Source organism: Fusarium solani (genome assembly GCF_023522795.1).
Source record: "Fusarium solani strain SB1 chromosome Unknown bctg00000010, whole genome shotgun sequence".
Classification (NCBI taxonomy): Eukaryota; Fungi; Ascomycota; class Sordariomycetes; order Hypocreales; family Nectriaceae; genus Fusarium; species Fusarium solani.
Window position 1 is genome coordinate 2,600,322 of NW_027072147.1, and position 12,998 is coordinate 2,613,319.

General features: G+C 52.4%; 6 protein-coding genes across 6 annotated transcripts; 4 read left to right on the plus strand and 2 right to left on the minus strand.

Annotated features, from left to right (window-relative positions):
• Positions 1 to 1,581: 1,581 nt before the first annotated feature.
• MRS44_014905 (uncharacterized protein) lies at positions 1,582 to 2,901 on the plus strand (the record flags this gene model as incomplete). The annotated part of the gene is made up of 3 exons (XM_046284707.2): positions 1,582 to 1,708; positions 1,756 to 2,042; positions 2,095 to 2,901. 3 exons carry the CDS (start codon positions 1,582 to 1,584, stop codon positions 2,899 to 2,901), a joined length of 1,221 nt encoding a protein of 406 aa, XP_046128000.1.
• Positions 2,902 to 3,280: 379 nt separating this feature from the next.
• MRS44_014906 (uncharacterized protein) lies at positions 3,281 to 4,284 on the plus strand (the record flags this gene model as incomplete). Its single annotated transcript, XM_046284708.2, has 2 exons — positions 3,281 to 4,096; positions 4,141 to 4,284. The coding sequence occupies 2 exons, from the start codon at positions 3,281 to 3,283 to the stop codon at positions 4,282 to 4,284; spliced, it is 960 nt and encodes a 319-aa protein (XP_046128001.2).
• Positions 4,285 to 5,546: 1,262 nt separating this feature from the next.
• Positions 5,547 to 6,820, plus strand: MRS44_014907 (uncharacterized protein; the record flags this gene model as incomplete). Its single annotated transcript, XM_046284709.2, has 4 exons — positions 5,547 to 5,661; positions 5,708 to 6,054; positions 6,098 to 6,525; positions 6,577 to 6,820. 4 exons carry the CDS (start codon positions 5,547 to 5,549, stop codon positions 6,818 to 6,820), a joined length of 1,134 nt encoding a protein of 377 aa, XP_046128002.1.
• Positions 6,821 to 7,226: 406 nt separating this feature from the next.
• Positions 7,227 to 7,760, minus strand: MRS44_014908 (uncharacterized protein; the record flags this gene model as incomplete). Its single annotated transcript, XM_046277255.2, has 1 exon — positions 7,227 to 7,760. The coding sequence occupies one exon, from the start codon at positions 7,758 to 7,760 to the stop codon at positions 7,227 to 7,229; it is 534 nt and encodes a 177-aa protein (XP_046128003.1).
• A 1,275-nt stretch (positions 7,761 to 9,035) lies between these two features.
• Positions 9,036 to 9,926, plus strand: MRS44_014909 (uncharacterized protein; the record flags this gene model as incomplete). Its single annotated transcript, XM_046271417.2, has 1 exon — positions 9,036 to 9,926. One exon carries the CDS (start codon positions 9,036 to 9,038, stop codon positions 9,924 to 9,926), a length of 891 nt encoding a protein of 296 aa, XP_046128004.2.
• Positions 9,927 to 10,314: 388 nt separating this feature from the next.
• Positions 10,315 to 12,740, minus strand: MRS44_014910 (uncharacterized protein; the record flags this gene model as incomplete). Its single annotated transcript, XM_065618592.1, has 6 exons — positions 10,315 to 10,500; positions 10,545 to 11,009; positions 11,058 to 11,100; positions 11,351 to 11,881; positions 12,076 to 12,425; positions 12,471 to 12,740. 6 exons carry the CDS (start codon positions 12,738 to 12,740, stop codon positions 10,315 to 10,317), a joined length of 1,845 nt encoding a protein of 614 aa, XP_065474664.1.
• Between the last annotated feature and the right edge of the window lie 258 nt (positions 12,741 to 12,998).

The following is a 12,998-nucleotide window of genomic DNA, read 5'->3' on the forward strand; positions in this document are numbered from 1 at the left end:
TGGTCTGTCACGTCTGTCTACACAAGGACATCCGTCGTCTTGCCCCCCAGGGGCTGGGGAGATGGTGGAATGTGGAGGAAGAGCGGGCCTGAGCAGGGCGACAAAGGGCCAGTGTGTGTGGGAGGCATGTCTCTTGGTGGAGAGAGAACTGGTCAGTGAGTGGAGAGAGGCAGAACTTGGCTTTGTCACAGCCGGAGACAGCTCCCGTTCCTAGTGTAGCGGTAGCACACAGGTTATTGGCACCGTTGTCTCAGGGGTTCTTTTGCGAGGAGGAGGTGAGGGGGATAAAGAAGTGTCATCCATGCTCGCCGCCCACCAACCCAACTCCGTACTCGTATCAGTGATGACTGTACCAGCGCGAGTACGAACAAACGGACGGGTGGATGGACTGCTATTTTTCACTCTCTTTCTTTTGTTTCGTCTGTCAACGTAAGCTTTCGTGTCATGTCGACGCAATACCTCGAGATTGAATGGACGATACGAGCCAAAAGGTTTGTCGCTAGGCGCGCGACATTTCTCGACGGCGCCTATCCCTTACCCACAACCTATGGGGGGTCCTGGCCGATGGAACGAGGCTCTGGGGAATTCTGTTAGAAAATCCTTCTCAGAAAGGTGGTGTCAAGAGAGGATCGCCTTGTCCGGGCATTTTGCCGCCTCAATTCCTGCACTCGTGCCATGCATTCTGGCTGGTGCTTTTTGTCGATGGATGGGTGCCAAGATTGGTACATGGCACCATTTTAGGCTCAACATTATTGCCGCCTTTTCATTGCTTTCTTTCTTTCTCATGAGGTGAGCGGGCTTTAATGACAGCTGTTGCGTGTTTGATTACAGAATCCCGTTTGGGCCTTGTTTCACAAACACGACCTGATTCCTCGAGCTTTGCTTCAGGTAGACAGCAAGCAATGACGGTATATCTCGATTAATCAAACACAACCCATGGATCATGGCTTGGCTTCATCTACTGCTACTCTCCCCGCCTCCTCGCAGCAGTTCCTGCCCACGCAGACCAGAGGCACAGAGGCTTCGGACTACTGCAGGGCGATAAGATATACTGCAACCCAGGCGTGCCATGGTCCCTCGACCTGCCCTGTAGGTCAGTACCTTATTCAGGGGGCTTGCCAATTAAAGACACTGTAAAGGGCACTGGGCGGGCTGGGCCTCTCTCCCCAACCTCCGCTACGGTCACCCCTGTCCATCTTCACCCACTTGAGTTCTATGGACCCAACGTCGCATCCTCCCAATTCGTACGCCCCCCGAGTAGGTAGACTGGAGTTCGCCACGAGACAGACAGAGACGCCCTTGTTGCTTAACCCAACCCCTTGCTGCTGGGATTTGGTTCATTACCCCGTCGCTCGCTCCTCCTCTTGAGCTGCTCCTGGTCAATCTCCTCTCCTCCTCACCTCTCCCATCATTCGTTTCGTCCATCGCTGAATAACTTGCTTGTAAACTGCTTGCTCTTGAAGAATAATAGCGACGGCGCCAGACGACCCCGCGAATACACCACCTCCAGATCGGACTGGATCCGACCTGATCAGAGACGACACACTGATAATACCCTGCTGGGCCTGACTGTAACGAAAGATGCATTTCACAAAGAAGATTGACCGCGCCTTTCAATGGGCCGGTGAGAAGATGGGCTCCGAGGCCCGAACTGGCCACTCGGAGGAGTTCAAGAACCTCGAGCAAGAGATGGCTCTGAGGCATGAAGGTTTGTCCTCTTTGATCACTAGTCATGGCTTTAACTGACCTTTTCAGGCATGGAGCGCATGCAGAGATCCATGGGAGCCTACGTCAAGTGGATTTCCCGTCGCAATGAGCTCCTTGATGACAAGGAGCGTGGTTCTCCCATCTCCTACCTTGGCCGCACCATGGCCACCCATGGAGAGGACTTTGAGCAGGATTCCGAGTTTGGAAACTGTCTCCTGTCCCTCGGCCGCGCCAACGAGCGCATTGCCGGCATCCAGGATTGCTACGTCGACTGCGCCAATGCCACTTGGATGGATAACCTCGAGAGGAGCCTGGCTATGATGCGAGAGTACCAGGTAGGTTCAGCCCCCCGACGCCCATGAATCATTCATAGCTAACAAGGCCCAGAACACGCGCAAGAAGCTCGAGAACCGACGTCTCGCCTATGACGCCAGTACCAACAAGATGGCCAAGGCCCGACGAGACGACTTCCGAATCGAAGAAGAGGTCCGCATGAACAAGGCCAAGTTTGAGGAGACCAGCGAGGACGTCCTCCGCCGCATGCAGGACATTAAGGAGTCCGAGGTTGAGAACATTGCTGCCCTGACTCAGTTTCTCGACGCTGAGCTTGACTACCATGAGCGCTGCGCAGAGGAGCTTCGCCGTGTTAGACAGAGCTGGGCTGGAGGTGCTGCCGCTTCTCCCACAACTGCACCTCGGCCTGGCCGAAGCCGATCCAACACTGCTCGATCCTGGCAGGAGCCTCGTCACCAGGCTGTCTACGAGGAACCCGAGCCTGAGCCTGAACCTGTCCGCATTCCTCATCGTTCTCCCGGTAGCCGTCTCGCACCTCCACCTCCTCAGCCACCACGACCAGCCATTGGCAGGGCCAACACCTTTGATGGCCGCTCGCCTACACCCCTGGCCAACCTCCGTGTTCCTGGTGCTCCTCTCTCCCGGGTCGTGACTGATGGTGGCTCTTATGGTCGAAGCGGTCACAGCGACGATGTATTCTCTGATGATGTCTCAACAAGTCGAAGCGGTAGCCCAGACTGGTGCGACCGCAGAAGCGCCAGCCCTGCAACAAGCTATGGAAGTCTGAGCCGCAGCACGAGTGCCCTGGCTCTGGGCAAGAAGCCACCACCACCTCCTCCCAACAGGGCCAAGAAGCCCCCGCCTCCTCCTCCCGCTCGAAGGGAGAACCTTGGATATTGATGCGTGATGAGTGGACTTGATGTTTTTTTTTCTTCTTTTTTGAACTGGGTAAACTTGGGTTTGGGCGGCGTTAGGTCTCGTGTATCATCTGGGTTAGCAAGATTGGATTAGAGTCACGTTGAACGCGACGGAAGGTTTTTCTGTCCTCGGGGACTAATTGATTTTATTGCTAAGACGCTTGAAATGATGCGAAAAGAATACGATTTTGAAGACATCATGAGATCCTCTGCAAGTGGGATTGTTGCCTGTGATGCGATCGATAGATGCTGATAAGGCAGTCACGTGACATCAGGCATATGGATCTCAGCATGTGAACTTGAAGCTCTTCCAACTTGCCTTCTGCACTCTTCACACCTTCCATCGCTCAAACACAGGCATCATGGCGACCGAAGACGAGCGCTATCGGCAATCGAGCCAATATCGGCTTTGGTCCTTCACCCCATCAAATCTCCAAGAGCTACGCGCAAAGACAAACTCGCTAGCAAGAGAGCAGATCGCGCCGCGACTCTCTGCCGACCCTCCTCCCGACTTTCTCACGGCCGACGAAGAGATCCGACTCGTCAAGTTCTTTACCGTCGAACTCATCCGTGCCGCGCAGTTCTGCGAACTCCCCACCGAGATCCGAGCGACCGCCGCCGTCTTCCTGCGACGATTCTACGTGACCAACTCGGTCATGACATACCCGGCTCCCGAGCTCCTCAAGACGTCGCTGTTCTTCGGGTGCAAGGCCGAGGGCTTCTTTTACAAGCTGAACGCCTTTTCGGAAAAGTTTCCCAATACTACTGGGGAGCAGATCCTGGCTGGAGAGTTTCTGCTTTGTCAGGGGATTCGGTTCGCCTTTGACGTTAGGCACCCGTTCAGAGCCCTCGAGGGTGCGATTCTAGAGTTGCGGAGGAAGCTGCCTGATGAGGAGTCACGGATCAACAGAGTACATGCTCGCGCGCGAGAGATCCTCAAGTTTAGTCCGTTGGTCACAGATGCCTACTTCCACTACACTCCCAGCCAGATCATGATGGCGGCAGTGTCTATTGTGGACCATGGGCTTCTGGATGTCTTGATTCCTTTGCCGAATGGTGAGGCAGGACAGGCTGCTGTGTTGGCAAGCATGCGCGACAAGATCTTGGGTGTGATTCAGAGCTGTCGCGAGATGCTCGAGGAGGAGCCTCCAGAGAGAATGACGGATTATTGGGGAACGGTATGTTTTTCGCCTGCCTTGGATGCATCTGCTAACAAACCCAGCCCGAAATTGTCAAAGCGATGAAGCCTCTCCGAAAGAAGCTGCAGAAATGCAGAGACCCCGATCGAGCGAACCTGGTCAATCTCCAGCGGGCGAGACGAGAACAAGCCATGAACAAGGAAAAAGAAGACGGCGGCGAACAATGATGGTTCTGTATTTGGAGACGACCTCGCGAGGGAGACGAAACGGGTGAAGCTGGAGAATGCGGACCCCTTTGGCCCGCCTCTATGAGATGGTGATATTGGACTAGGTGGAGGTTAATGATGCTTCCATCCTGATGATTCTTGGGAAGCCAATCGGAAAAGACGAGAGTACCAGGGCCTTGGTGAGGCCGCGACAGCTTTTGAGGCGCGGGAGAGCTGAAGTGGGCAGAAACAACTGACCCAAGCTAGCCAAGCCGATCTCCGACGTGGTCTAGATGCACGCATGCATCGCCGAGACGAGACGTGCCTTGGCTGATTCGATTCCCGGAGACGTGGTGCAACCCATCCTGTCCATAAGCTGAAGTGCCGTCTTAACCATGCCGAGGCTTGGCTGCCGGGCTTGGACCATGTCACGCCTTTTTAGGCGATTGTTTGGCCATGTTCACCCACAGCCGAGCTGTGCTGCTGCTGCGATACCTGAGGGAGGGTCTATGACGATATGAAGCGACCGGATCGACGTGTATAAATGGCGGGGAGTGGGGTTTCCGGCTCTGGGCAGCCGGTGGAGGATGGGGACGACATTTCTGCGGCCTTTCTTTGCTCTGGAGTCTGGACCTTTGGGCTGAGCCGATGCAGACAAGACGTCGGCAATTGGTTGATTCACAGGATGTTCCCGTTGTTGCTGGTGGTGATGGTGGTTGTCGGTTGCGCGTCGGTGACGGCTCAAGAGTCGCGACAAGGACGGAAAAACAGGTTCTAAGCAATGGCATTTGACGGATAGCGCATGGAATTCTTGGTTTTGATGCAATTGCCCTTGGCCTCCCTCTCGGCACCTTTGTCTCGTCTCGTCTGGATGATGGTTGCCGTCCCCCGTCCCCTCCTACGATGCCCTCAATTGCCGTCGGCTGCCTCTTTCAAAAACCCTTGCCCCTTGGCTCGCATCTTGTTTCTTGGCAATCGTCTGAGTTGTACAGCCTCGCGCCATGAGACAACAAGTCACGTCTTGGAGCTAGTGCATGACGCAGAAGTTCTTGGCTATGTCATTGACTTTTTTGTTTCGTCTTCCCGCTGTTCGGAGACTGGTCGAGATGGAGATTGTCTTTGACTATTGGCTAGTGATGAATTGGCCAAGACTATTGCTGGCATGGTGCCCGTTGTTTGAGAAGCTCAAAAGCCGAGTGTTCCCTCTGTGCTTTCGTGTCCCCCTTCTTGACCAGAAGTGTTTGATCAGAAGCTAGGTTTGAGTTCCTGTGAATCTACACACCATGAAGCCCTTCAGTCTCTTGTCTCTTGCCCTTGTTGGCGCTGCTTCGGCTCAGAGCCGCACTTCTCTGACTGATGCCCTTGACTCCAAGAATGATACCCTCTCTGAGCTGAACGGTATGTACGGATAGTCTTGTTGTTGCACCATTGCTTACTCTTGTAGGCCTCATCAAGGCCCAGCCTGGCCTTGCTCGATCGCTTTCCCAGCTGCGGAACATTACCATCCTCGCTCCTAGCAACGATGCCCTTGGGGCGCTTCTCAATGATACCACTGTTGCGAAGCAGGTCGCGGCGGATCCTGGCCTCATTGGTGCTATCCTGCAGTACCACGTCCTCAATGGAACGTACTATGCCAGCAACATCACCGACACACCTGCCTTTGTCAAGACGCTGCTCACCAACGAGACCTACACCAATGTTACCAGCGGACAGGTCGTCGAAGCTGTTGCTGCTAATGACACTGTCAGCTTCTACAGTGGATTCCGTGCTCAGTCAAATGTGACCGAGGCTGTAAGTTGTCCGTCTTCTTAATGATTCGTCGCTGACCAAGTAGAACCTCAACTTCACCGGCGGTACCATTCACATCATCAACCGCGTCCTCAGCATCCCCAAGAACCTCACCGACATTGCCATCGCCGCCAACCTCTCTGCCGTCGTCGGCGCCTTGACTGAGGCTGACCTCGGAGAGGACGTCGTCGAAGAGAAGAACATTACCGTCTTTGCACCCAACAACGCCGCGTTTGCGGATATTGGTTCCGTCGTGGGTAATCTCAGTAGCGATGACCTCGAGAGCATTCTCAAGTACCATGTTGTCAACGGCACTGTCGGATACAGCAGCACGCTGAGGAACGGCACGCTTAGAACCTCTGAGGGCGAGGATATCAACATTGCCATCCATGATGGTGACGTCTTTGTCAATGAGGCCAAGGTTGTCATTCCTGATGTCCTCATCGCCAACGGTGTCCTCCACGTCATTGACGGGTAAGTCTCTTCCACTCTCTCTACACATCAATCTCACTAACTCTTGTATAGTGTCCTCAACCCCGAGAACCCCTCCGCCACGGCAAACCCCACCGCCGAGACCCAGGCCCCGGCCTTCTCCGGCGCCAGCTCGGCCAGCGACGTAGGCGTTCCCTTCACCTCGGGTGTGCCGCAGGGTACTGAGCAGGTCACTGGACTTACTACCTCGACTTCGACCGAGGCTGCTCCTCATGCTACCGCTGCGATTGCGCTTGGTGCTTTGCTTGGTGGTGCCGCTGTTGTCATGAACTATTAAGTGATGTGTATAATTGGGTTGGGGAGGTTTAATGTGGATGAGGGGATGGGTAATGTGGATGGTTGCATATGAGATACTGAATATGTGAATTGATGCCCATGTCACTGTAACATTTATCCATGATTGATGTGATGCTGTTGTGAACTTATGCCCGAGTGCTCATGCTTGGGTGGTGCAATTGATGGATGCCAGTGAGGACTGTTCATGTCTTGCTGCGAGCAGGTATAGAACAGTACCGCATAGTCTACGATTGACGAAGGGAATTACAAGTGAATATTCACAAGGCTCTAAAAGAAGTTTTCTGAGTATTTGGCTTGTTTATTCGGGTATTCACACTCGGGATATCGCCAATGCTCACTACCAGGCACAAAAGCATCACACCAACATACACGCGTTACACCCAGACTCAGATGCCCTTTGTTGGTCCTTGATCTCCATATATCGGATCTTGTGGGAACCACTCCAGATCCTTGATCGCATTCACCTTTTCCTCTTCGCCCGACTTGCCGTAGCACATGTCCCAATTGTGTCCCTCAGGATAGCTTCCGACCATCTCAAACCCACCAGTCAAGTCTTCCAAAAGCCGATGCCCAACGCCCGCGGGTACAATAACCACGTCTCCAGCTTCAACCACGGGCTCAACACGATCCTCATTCTCCTCGCCACCGAAACACAGACGAGCTCGACCATGGCTGATGCAAAGAACCTCGTGGGATGTGCTGTGGAAGTGAGTCGTCGTGTACATGGTGAAGCGCCATTGAGGGATCACAACACCAACGGAGGAGAGGTGTGACTCGATTCTTGTTGCTGAGATGGGGCGTTGGAAGGCTGAGTGGTAGATGAGGAGGGGTTTGTTCTGGATGCTGCAGTTGGGGATGAGGTCGTGGGCGGGGATTAGATGTTTAGAGACGCGGAGGGATGACAGAGGCGTGAGAGGCATTTTAGATGAAGGGAATGCTAAATCTGATAATTGTCAGGTTGTGTGAAGAGAGGGGAGTTGTGATGGAGTTCATGGTGGTGTTGCAACCGTGATTATCACGATCTTACGTCATCCACAACACGACTACTATAAATGCATTGGCACTGCGATCTTGACGCGCGACAAAGTGCAGAATTGAAGATTGGATTATGGATATAAGTCGGGCGTCTTAAATTTATTGTTTTGTTGAGGATCATGTTCGCTCCTGTGTTCAACTCAGCATAGAGTCGAAGAGAGCTATCCCCCGAGCATCAAGATGAGATGATTCACAGCGTCTCAAGGTAACAACATCAAATGAGCTGCCAAACGGATATGGAAAGAAAGTCTAAGGCATGGAGGAAATTAGGAAAAATACATCCGCCGACCACCTTAACCGCTTGAGGCTGACACACCAAGGGATCCATGGTGGACGAGATTGGAATATCGACTTTGGTTGGCTCGACATGCTGGTGCGCAGAGGGTTGGCAGGGGCGGGCCATGGAGTTGTTAAAGCTGCAACGTCTGCGACTAGAAACACGCAGTGCCATTGTCGGTTGCGAAACTCCTGGACGTGACAGGCCTCATCGGAACCCTCGTCACCCCCACCTCTCACTCTTGAACTCACTCTTGAAGTGACTAAATGTCTATAACTAGCCATTAAGCGGCAACGCCAAGAGTGAGAGTCTCAAGCCCTCCTCGGCTGCCGGCATTTGGAGATCCACGGACGCCTAGGTAGCAAACCAGGATCGTGTTGTCTGGCAGGCCTGCCGAGGATGCGGCTTGGCTTGGGCCCAGAGTAAGCGAACAAGTTCCCGTTGAGCAAGAACGACAATACAAGTTAATTTTCATCGTGAAAATAATTCTAGGTGTCCCGGCTCAACTCTGCCGGTCTTGAGCGCCAAGCATCGAGAGGAAGGAAGTTTCCGCAGATGAGTACCCTGTGACCTCCTGTCAGACGCCCCTGGAGATATCCGTAGTTCTGACCAACTGTCTCGCCGAACGTCAGCCCGAAGAGTGGGATATTGCCAAAAAGGCCTTGAACAATAGGATAAATGTTGTTATTCGAGGATTACAGACGTTCAAGAGTGGGTAATTGAGTTTGAACCCCCGCAAACGACGACCGTTGAGAACTCTACGAAGGACAGATCATGCATAAAAAGTCCCTCTTTGGTCTCTCCCATTTCTACTTCTCCCCAGCCTCCCCAGATCATACAAAACACTACTTCAAACTACCACCGAATTCGCACCCGTTGCAACATGCGTATTGTTTACACCGTCCTTGCCTTCTGGGCAACCGTTGCCATCGCCGAACCCCCTTTCGAAGGCTACTTCACCACTCTCCTGCCTCGTGGCCCCGTCGAATGTACAAGCACCAACATTCAAAAGATGACGGTCGAATCATGCGAATGCCCCCCTCCAGCTGAAGGGTGCAAAGGCCACCCTTGCAGGGCTTGCGGTCATGATGCTCCCAAGGACGTCAAGGTCTGCGACACGACCTGTAAGCAAAGCGAGGTCACCTGCGAGGGCTGTGGCCTCTTCTTCAACTCTCTCTGTCGATGCCTCAAGAATAAGCACGGGGACTGCATCACCAACCAACCTATCCGTGTGGGTGGGGACGATATCTGGGCGCTTCTTCCTGGTCACGATAACCTCACTACCACCAACAAACTGCTCTCGGGTATTCTTGATATGAGTAATCAGGTTAACCGCGCATTCGGCGACCGGGGATGGGTGTTTGCTCAGAAGAACTACGACCCATCCAGGGAGGCGCTGCTGCTCAATTCGTGGAGGGCTAGAACTCACGAACAAGTCCACATCCACCGCTGCGCCGTCAACGAGACGACTCGAGATGTCTTGTCCAGCGAAGATACTGTTAAATCGGGCCAGCTCACTCAGATGAAGAAGGATCCAGATTTGTGGTGTATCACGCGCGAAAAGGGGGTCACTGCCACCACGTTTGCCACCAGCATCTCGGAGTTCTTGGACGCGAATCATCAGGGGGTATGTGCCAAGCTTGTTGGGGCAGGAATTTTGAGAGATAACAATATGCGTACTTGGGCTTGTGCCACCACCAACTCTGCTGGGCCTTTGGGAAAGATGGGAATCTGTAAGCCCTCGACTGCAAAGACACTTTGGCTGTCAGATTGAGCATGCCATTGGGGGGAACGGAAGCAAGGGAGGATCTGAACGTCTCTAAACCAGGCTGTCATAAATCATGATTCATTACCCTCCTATTGCAAATCTCTGACCGCAATCCATCCAAACAACAAAGGAGCCATCGCCACCCAGGTAGCTGCAATAGAAAACGCGCTCTGGATATCTTTCTTGGCGACGGACCAAGCGATTCCGAAAACAAGTCCCCCAATGACAAAAACCACGACCACGACAAAGTAGATGGACCTCCAATGCCAGCCCTCCTGGATGTGAATACCCCACCCAAGTTGCATGCTATCTTGTGATGTGCTCAGTGGCCCCTCTGCCCTTTTCGGTAACTGATTGAGTATCGTCCGTTGCGGCCCGTGGAATGCATGAGGCTTCAGAAAGTAGTGGGTGAGACGGTTTGTACCGATGACGGGAACTTGGGTTGGTTTGACGGTTGGCGATGGCGAACAGTCGTATTCGTCATTTTGGACTCTTTCGGCTGGGGGATGCAAACGCAGTCTTTGTCGCATATTTCCTTGTGACGGTGGACTTCAGCAAATTTGCTGTTGTCTGCTTCAAACTGGGAGACATTAGCGGTGATGGAGAAGCTTTGAGAGGACATACTCTGGTTAGAGAAATTGCGCTGACGCTCCTAAAGGTGAGCCATGAACTGATGCCTCGATGTTGGGAAACATTGTCTCGTAGAAACTGAAAGAGCTGTGTGTCATCTTCGACGTTTTGCAGCACATGTTGATAAAGCCCTGTAAAATAACGACCTCGATCAATACACATCAAGAGATACGGAGTCGTGCTGACCACGGGTTGAGAGATCCTTGGATGGGTATGCATGGGAAGGGTAGTTGCTTCTTCTTTCTTCCGTCCCAGGAACTTGTTGAAGCCGTTTCCAGGAATAAATGTTGACCATGGCCATGCCAGGTCAGAACGACCCGTTGAACCTTGGTTGGAAAAGGTACCGCTGTGCTGACCCTCGTCGGGTGACAGGTTGGGGTTCTGTAGATTTTGCTGCAAGGCTTGAAGGGATTCGGGGGTTGAGCTTGAGAAGTCATCAAAGAGCTGTTTTCCGCAGGACTAGAGAAAGATCAGTCAAAGTTCAAATGTTGACGCAGTCTGACTTACACAGGTCCAGCGAATCCGAGCCTGTCCTTGGAGTACCGGGGATCTATGAACTGGTATCCTGTTCAAGATGTTGTCGACTAGCCGCGGTAGATTTGAGGGTGGCTCTGATAGAGTTGTTAGTCTGGAGAAATATCTGTTAGGTGTCCTTACCGTTCTTCCTGCTGGCTAAAATGTCCTGCTTCAACGCTGCCCACGGAAACCCAGTCCAAGGCCATCAAGCTCGCCTTATGGGAAAAGGTATCCATTCCTTGCCTCTTACTGGATCTATTACTAGCCGAGAAAATGTGTCATACGGCAGCCTTCTATTTGAGGCTATGAGCCTGCGACGATGTCTGCTCATCTCCATCAAAAGGGCACCATCGCCCAGGACCTCGCATTTAACTTCCAGCAGATAGGATTGCAGCATCTCAGCGTCTTCCCATCGGCGCTGATGCATGTAAATGAAGGAAAGCTTGCTCATGATGTCTAGTGTTTCAGGGTGCTCTTCACCTAGTTTCTCCACGCTTTGGACGACATTTTGAGCATACCGCATCGCCATGTCCTTCCATCTTCCTCTGGATTCAAAATACACCCTGAGAGTTTGTATCACAGCCAGATGCGGTGTGCTATTTTCCCAAGAAAACCTCCCATAGCATCGAAATATGGAAAATGCATTCAAGAGATAGGTGGTAAGGGTCGAATGCGCGATGGGCTCGCCGTACGGGTAAGACCACCAAAACGCTGACATGGCTTTGTCGGCGGCTCTGAGCATCGCCCCCTTATGCAAGAGAAGCTTCTGGGTGACCAACTGAACTAGTCTGTGCATCTCCAAAATGTTGTCGTTCCTGCTAAATAGGGCAGAGCTCATACGACGTTTCCTTAGGGAATCGTAAGTTGACATTGGATCTGGTGACTCTGCTGTTTGATATCGATTGAGAAAGACTTCCAGGATTCCCTGGCGATAGAAAAGACTGGCATGTTGAACAAGTTCGCTCGCAGAGTCGTCTTCGCGCTCTAGCTGCTGCAACAGGACAGGCACGGGGCAGTGACTCCTGGTGGTATCTTGGGCTCCTTGGGATCTGTTGCATCGAGTGGATCGCGTAGATCGACCACGCTAGGCCAGACTCCCCTAAGAAGGTCGATGTATTCCTTGATGGAGATACGGTTCGTTATAATATATGAGATTGCCAAGGTGATGGCAAGTGGGAGATTGTCGAGCCACGACGAGAGGAGGTCCACATCCTCTTGAGGCTCTAAATAGCCTAGGGCGTTTCGTATCAACTGTCTCGCTTCATCTTTGTTCAGTTTTTCAACCTCTATCATCGACGCTCCTACGAAAAGGCTAGACTCAGGATTCGTCGTGGTAAAGTGGATAGCCCCGTGACTGCACTTGGGCATGTACGCTGCCATGTCATGTTATTTCACGTCGTTCACTTTGGCAAGGCCTGCCATTTTCTTCCCTTGATCTGTCTGGAAGAACGACTCCATGTCGTCGGCGCCGTCGACAACCATGAACCATGGTGATTTGGCCTTGTTTTCTAGCCACCATGGGACGAGGTCTAGAGGGTTGAATCCTATATTTGAGGATCCAGGAATGTTGCATTTCTGGGCGATGGAGGCGTATGACTCGTAGAACTGTTCTATGTTGTTGGCCTGAACCCAGAATATTGATGTATCCGGGTGTGCTTCTTTGAGAGTAGACATGATGTAGAGCGATTTTGGTTTTGCTATACACGTCAGATAATAATATTATGACAGTTTGAGTAGTGTAAGACTGTACCCAACGCCATTGGGTCCGTACAAGCAGATCTGCGGCTGTACTGTCCTCAATCCCTTCAATATGCCCCGTTTGGAGGTGATAGTGAGCTCTCGCTTGACTTGATTGAGTATTTTTACTTTTTTAACGAATTTTGAGTTGCGATAGTAAGGGACAAGAACTTTGAGGTGTGAGCTGGAGAAAAT